Source organism: Eurypyga helias, unplaced genomic scaffold (assembly GCF_000690775.1).
Source record: "Eurypyga helias isolate BGI_N326 unplaced genomic scaffold, ASM69077v1 scaffold19876, whole genome shotgun sequence".
Lineage (NCBI taxonomy): Eukaryota > Metazoa > Chordata > Aves > Eurypygiformes > Eurypygidae > Eurypyga > Eurypyga helias.
Window position 1 is genome coordinate 5,195 of NW_010258771.1, and position 420 is coordinate 5,614.

Sequence of the window (420 nt, forward strand, 5' to 3'; positions counted from 1 at the left end):
CCCCAGCCAGGAGCAGCGTTTGTCACAGCCCCAGGACCCACCTGCGGCGCGGCCTGGGGGTCGGTGCCCTCCATCGGTGGTGGTCCTGGGGGGTCGCTGGAGGGGTCGCTGGGACGGGGCTCGGTGCTGGGGGCAGCCCCCGGGGGGGACTCGTAGCTGCCCTCCTTCTTCTCCTCTGTCTTGATGGTGCAGTTCACCATGCTGCCTGCTCCATCGAGCTCCAGGTGGGGAGAAACGGGGCTCCTCATGGACATCCTATGGGGGGACAGGCTGTCAGCAGAGCCAAGGGGTATCCCATAGCCACGGGCACCCCTTTTCCCAGCCCGGCCCCATACTGGGGTGCCCCATGCTGCTGGTTTTCCAGGGACAACAGTCTGGCCTTTTGCCATGGCTTGGAGAAGCTGAGCCCTCGTTCCCGAC

The 420-nt window shown here is 66.4% G+C and overlaps 1 protein-coding gene across 1 annotated transcript in view; it reads right to left on the minus strand.

Moving 5' to 3' along the window:
• Positions 1-254, minus strand: part of SOX13 (SRY (sex determining region Y)-box 13) — a 5,334-nt gene extending 5,080 nt beyond the window's left edge. The window contains 1 exon segment of the mRNA XM_010154488.1: positions 42-254. Coding sequence (XP_010152790.1) covers positions 42-254 — 213 coding nt within the window.
• Positions 255-420: the final 166 nt, after the last annotated feature.